The 5840-nt window shown below is 45.1% G+C and overlaps 1 protein-coding gene across 1 annotated transcript in view; it reads right to left on the bottom strand.

Moving 5' to 3' along the window:
- srpk3 (SRSF protein kinase 3) overlaps positions 1-5834 on the bottom strand; it is a 13370-nt gene extending 7536 nt beyond the window's left edge. Inside the window, exons 1-12 of the mRNA XM_020613806.1 lie at positions 4939-5834; positions 3969-4077; positions 3766-3853; positions 3431-3518; positions 3241-3347; positions 2788-2953; positions 2199-2224; positions 1294-1386; positions 1059-1110; positions 727-945; positions 549-646; positions 335-442 (exon numbers count right to left, since the gene is read on the bottom strand). Of these exons, the coding sequence (XP_020469462.1) occupies positions 335-442; positions 549-646; positions 727-945; positions 1059-1110; positions 1294-1386; positions 2199-2224; positions 2788-2953; positions 3241-3347; positions 3431-3518; positions 3766-3853; positions 3969-4077; positions 4939-5674 (1890 nt within the window). The 5' untranslated portion in view covers positions 5675-5834. The remainder of the gene's footprint in view (positions 1-334; positions 443-548; positions 647-726; positions 946-1058; positions 1111-1293; positions 1387-2198; positions 2225-2787; positions 2954-3240; positions 3348-3430; positions 3519-3765; positions 3854-3968; positions 4078-4938) is intronic.
- Between the last annotated feature and the right edge of the window lie 6 nt (positions 5835-5840).

The following is a 5840-nucleotide window of genomic DNA, read 5'->3' as shown; positions in this document are numbered from 1 at the left end:
ACACACACACATATATATATGAATATATGGCAGAGGAGTATTGAAAAACCCGTGGGAAAGCTGAACAGTCTGACCAATTATTCCCAGCCTTCGGCTAGTGCTGCTGAAGCAAGAGTGGGTCAAAATGAGATAGTTTTAGAGAAATATGCACAGGAAGACAGCAGCCAACACGTACTGTGAGAAAGCCATCTAGTGTAGCAGCGAAAGGTCGGATGAACAACACAACAGTAAGCACAGTGGCACTACAGCATTACTCTATTTAATAACAAAAAATGTATGAAAGCACAGACATCATTGTGTAGACATCAGTGAATAGTACAGTGTGTATTTGTACCATGCAGGCGGTGCTCCAGATGTCAGCAGGTGGTCCATACTCTGCTCCAATCAGAACCTCCAGAGCTCTGTACTGTCTGGTCTGAATGTCCTCTGTGAAGTGTTTGTGCTGGGCAAAAGAGAGAGTGAGAGAGAGACAGGAGTCACCTGATGGGTCTAAAGATAAAGACTACCACGAGGAAGACAAGGGAGAGTAAATGATGAAGATGCCTCACCACCCAGCATGCATTTCCCAAATCAGCGATCTTCACTCTCAGTTTGTCGGCGTTCTGAGGATCCAGAGGATTGAGGATGAAATCTGATGCACTGAACACTGAAGAGGGAGAGGGACGTCATGTTGCCTGACAGGTGTGTAAACCGATGTGTGGATGTATGTAAATGTGTGTATTTCACCGTCTCGTCCACTCGAGTAGCCTGACTGAGTAGAAAGTGCTGACTCAGACGTCGCTGACATCACAGAACTGGAGAAACCTGATAGGCCGGAGGCGGGGCTGGAGAAACGGCCTGGTGTATAGCCATTACATCTGTCCTCCAACCCAGAGCAGGTAGACTCCGGACTCGCTTTATTATTGGCTGTGGAGCAGGAAGTGTTGCCATTGATGACCAGAGAACCTGAGATCAAAGAAACACTTGTGCATTTTACAGAGTATTTATACAGTACAAGTTCTTTGATTTACTGTGCATAGTAACTGTGTGTACCAGTATGTATATCAGTGTGTACTCACAGTTACTGCCTGTGTCATCAGGTTGTAACAGACTGTCCTCCTCCTCCATTCTCTAATCACACAGACAAACATCAAAAGTGGAAACGTTTATTTTGAAGGGATCAACTGTCATTTCCTGTTTTATTCTGATTGGTTAACAGGACACAGCTGCTGATTAGTAGTAATAAGTACTGGCAGTGGCAGCTGTATAGGGTGTAGAGACAGCAGCAGCATTGCAGTAGTATTACAGCAGTACCTGTATGTCCATCAGTCTCTCCTCCAACAGTCTTTGTTGACGCTTTTCTTTCCTTTTCAACTTCTTCTTCTTGTTCTTTGACACTTTACCAACCTACACACAAATTAACACACAGAGAACAGTACACACAGTGATGTCTCTACACACCAACGCACCGTACAATGTCCACACACTTTGTTACTGAAACTACACACTACTGAACACCATGGTTGGAAATTAGCACCCCCCCCCCCCCCCCCACCCCGGAAAATACCAAAAGTGGAGAATCGCTTTATTGGTTAATTTACAATGAGACGAGCCAGACAATGTTCTTTTTGGTATGTTCTGAGCACACTTCAGATACAAGAGAACTAATAGTTTAAATGCTGCGACTAAAAGGCCATAAGGCCAAATTTTTATGGCCTCAAGCTTCAGAATCAGATTCTGATGAGCAGGAGTGACATTAAAATGGGATTGGGGGGATCTTCCATCAGTTCAGTTCATGAGTGAGTGTGTGTGCACAGCAAAGAGAGAGAGCTTGTCAGTATTTTCCTTAAGATTTAAAAAAAATTATTTACAAAATAAAATGGCTCATTTAGATAAACAGTCGTATTATTTTTCACATGCAGTTATACTCTACAGGTTAAAACAAGAAAGTCCTCAGTAAATAAAAACAACAACAACAACAACAAAAAAACAGGGGTAAGGGTTGGTGGGGGGTAATTCAACAGAAGTCCAAACTGTGGCATTACCGTCACCACGTTATATTGTATCTTAACCTTTCGCCTCCCAGGACGCCTCAGCTCCTGCTCACAGTTTATTTAGGTTTTATGTTCAGCAGTGTTTTAGTGAGTTTTAGTGCAAACCTCAATCCAAACTGGCAGCAACCACTGAGAACACAGCAGACATCACACCTGGACACTTACCTGTAGATCCCTGGGAGCCGTGCTAACTAGAGAGGCACACATAAGCAGACAGGGAGAGAGACAGGAAGAGAACATCAGAAACAGAGGAAGGACAGAAGGAAGATTGGAAATAAAAAGCAGCAGAATAATTAAAGAGAGAAAGAGGAAATCAGCTCAGTTAGAAGGAGAGAATGCAGCTAAGCAGACAGTCAGAGAGACAGCTACACATCTGTCAGCATGACCAGAGTGGAAACCACAGCTCCCAGTTACACTACTGTCCAACTCCTCGCCTAAACTCTGTCAACACTGTGTGATATTAGGTTGAGGTGGCCTGATGAAAGCCTGGTCTAAGCCTGACTTGGACAGGTTCTGATGTATGTCTGCTGCAGAGCTACATTTGTCTAAATGAGACAACTGTGACGCAAGAAAAAGGCAGCACAATAGCATGACTTTGTGTGTTGTGTGACTGTGGTGTTTTCTGTTCTTTAAATATTTCCTTCAGACAGCAAAAAAGTCTAAAAACAGCCAGACCAATGCTATCTGAAGAAGCTACTGTATCACAGAACAAATAGCCAATATCAGTTTCCAGTCATGTCTGGCTGCCCCTCACCTGATGATCCAGAAGGGGGTGGGGCTCCAGCTCTCTGCCAGATGGTGGCTTCAGCAGCTAATCTCCTGATATAAACCTCATCGACATCCAATAAGATGTTCTCTGGTTTGATATCAGTGTGGATGATCTTACACTTAGTGTGGAGGTAGTCCAGACCCTGAAGAACCTGCAAGTACACACAGCTGAATCACTTCAGAGGTCAATGAGACCAAGTGTGTGCAGATGTCAATAAACCTCTACTCAAAAAGCCTACTCTGGACCCAGGTGTTCTAGCTAATTATAGACAGATATCCAATTCTCGTTTATTTCTAAAATTCAGGAAAAAGCTGTTGCAAAGCAGTTTTGTGCCCACCTGATGCTCTGAGCTCCTCTCCTCTCAAACTGAACTGAATTGAAACTGAACAAGTCAGAGTCACTACAGATGTCTACAAGCACAAGACATTAAAGTGGTACCTGTCTGGTGATGGTCTTGACACAGACCAGAGGAAGTCCCATGTAGTTTGACTTGATGATGAATTTTAAAAGCTGATGACCCAAAACCTCAAGAACCATACAGACATCTGAGACAGGCTGAGGAAACAACTGACTAACAGACAGATAAATAAGTTGACAGGTTAGCAGACAGACTAGTGATGAAGGATACGGACTCCATTGACACCAGAGATCTTGAAGTCGTCTATCAGTTGGACAATGGTTTCTCTGTAGGGGTCAGAGGGGTCACTGTCCCTCACCTGGACACACAGACAGACTGGTTACCAGTCTTTAAACACATTAAACACAATCAGTGTGTTGTTGTTCGGGTATGACAGGGAAAGGCACAGCACAAAGTTTAACAGCACCAACAGCTGATTTAATTTTAGAATTATTGTAAACTACTTAAATCCAAATCATATTGTCTCCTCACTGCCCTTTAGCAGATGTTGAAGGTCTGCCATCAGGGGTTGGAAACCACTGCTGTATTTTGTATCTGAGACTCACACATCTGAGCAGTTTGATCTCATCCAGAGCCGTCTCAGTGTAATGTGGGGCGCTCTTCACCACCTTCAATGCCACAAATCGCTTCTTCCTAAACACAAAGGTTCCAAAAATGTGACAGTACTGTGAACTGAAACTATGCAAAAGGCCATAAAAGGGCTTCAACACAAGGCATGCATGATTAATGAGTATAATATGTGGCATACTGTAAATCCCAGCAGAGCCAGACTGTGGAAAAATGTCCCCAGCCCAGTTTTCTGACCACATGGTACCTCCCATTGAACAAGTCACCGATCTTTACCGGGTAATAACCACCTGAAACACAAACAGAACAGAATAAACTGTAGAAAACACTGCAGGGGTCAAAGATTCACTGTAGATATGACTATGAAGACACTGCAATGAGTACACCCGGTTCAGGGACCTGACGACTTGTATGACAGAGTTTTCTATGCGAATGAGGGTCATCAAAAGGAAAACGGTTGACTGTTGTCTGATCTCATGTAAGTACCAAATAATAGTTCAGAATATTTAGCTTTCTCGGAGTCTGGGGGTGGAGGTCTGAAGAGGGACTTCCAGATACAAATTGGTAATGGCCAACCAACCGGACATAGTAGTGGTGGACAAACAGAAGAAAAAGGCCGTAGTGATAGATGTAGCAATCCCAAGCGATAGCAACATCAGTAAGAAGGAACACGAGAAGCTTCAGAAATACCAAGGGCTGAAAGAAGAGCTAGAAAAGATGTGGAAGGTGCAGGCACAGGTGGTCCGTGTGGTAATAGGAACATTGGGGGCTGTGACCCCCAAACTGGGAGAGTGGCTCCAACAGATCCCAGGAACAACATCTGAGATCTCTGTCCAGAAAAGTGCAGTGCTAGGAACTGCTAAAATACTGCGCAGGACCCTTAAGCTCCCAGGCCTCTGGTAGAGGACCCCAGCTTGACGAAAGTAATACAAGATCGCCCCAAAGTGGGGGGTGAGTGGGGAATTTTATATATATCAGTAATTTTAATCAAAAACTGTGAAATGCAAGTTCTTTTTAGTCAGTTTTTACCTGACTCCAAAGTAGAGCTGCACAAGAATTCCTCTATGTCTACACTGTCTGTTTATGCATAAATGACAAATAAAAATCTTGACTTGACTTGAAGTTAACCCCTCTCTGGAAATAAATCTCACCTTTGCAGTAGTCTGTTGGGTCTTCCTGCTCTTCATCATCTGAGCCCAGTAGCTGAGCAGGTGGTGGGGTTAACTCGGGAGGGGGTGGACTCAGAGTCGGAGGTGGAGAGGTCATGTGAGTGGTGGCTGATGACATCATGGGAGGCAGACCAAGGGGAGGGTCCAGAGAGTTGAAGGTGCGAGGGAAGGAGGCAGAAGAGGAACAGAGGGAGGAATACAGGTGGGAGGAGACACTAGAGGTGAAAGTTACTGTGGTTAACAGGAAGGGGTCAGGGTGTGAGGGACTTAACTCAGGGGTGGTAGGAACTCTGGCAGGATGTGGGGCAGATGCTGACAGCGATTCGGAGGCACTGTGGATACTGTTATGGGGTAAGGTTGAAAGTGATTTGGAGGCATCTGGTTGGCCGTCAGAAAGACACTGAGTGACACTTTGGAGAGTTCTGTTAGGTGATCTGGAGGAATTCTGGGTAATATTTTGGTTAACACTTGGTGGGTACTGACTGGGTCTGTGGACAGAACTTTGAGATGAGCCAGGAGGTGATTGCCAACTCTGAGGAGTCACTGGAAGGGGCAGTGGAGTGGTTTGGAAGATAGTTTCAGGAGGTACCGGAGGTCCTACAGGGTTTTCTATTGTAGCTAGAAGGGGGTGTGTGGTATGGAAGGTGTTCTGGGGTGGTGGTGAGGGGGTTTGGGGGACACTCTGGGGTGCCACTGATGTAGTTTCAGTGGGTAACATAGTGGATTGTTGGGGGGTTTGTTTGGGTGCTGCGGTGGTTTCATGGAGATCTTCTGAATGTGTTGGCGTACTTCCTGGTGATGTGGTGGATTTCAGACTCTTCTGGGGGGGCAGCCGGGTGATTTGAGTACAACTCTCCAGCAGTGTGGGAGGAAGGCTGCTAGCA

The sequence above is a fragment of the Monopterus albus genome, unplaced genomic scaffold, assembly GCF_001952655.1.
Source record: "Monopterus albus unplaced genomic scaffold, M_albus_1.0 scaffold138.1, whole genome shotgun sequence".
Taxonomy (NCBI): Eukaryota; Metazoa; Chordata; class Actinopteri; order Synbranchiformes; family Synbranchidae; genus Monopterus; species Monopterus albus.
Note: the sequence above shows the minus strand (reverse complement) of the source record. Positions and strands in the feature narration are given on the sequence as shown.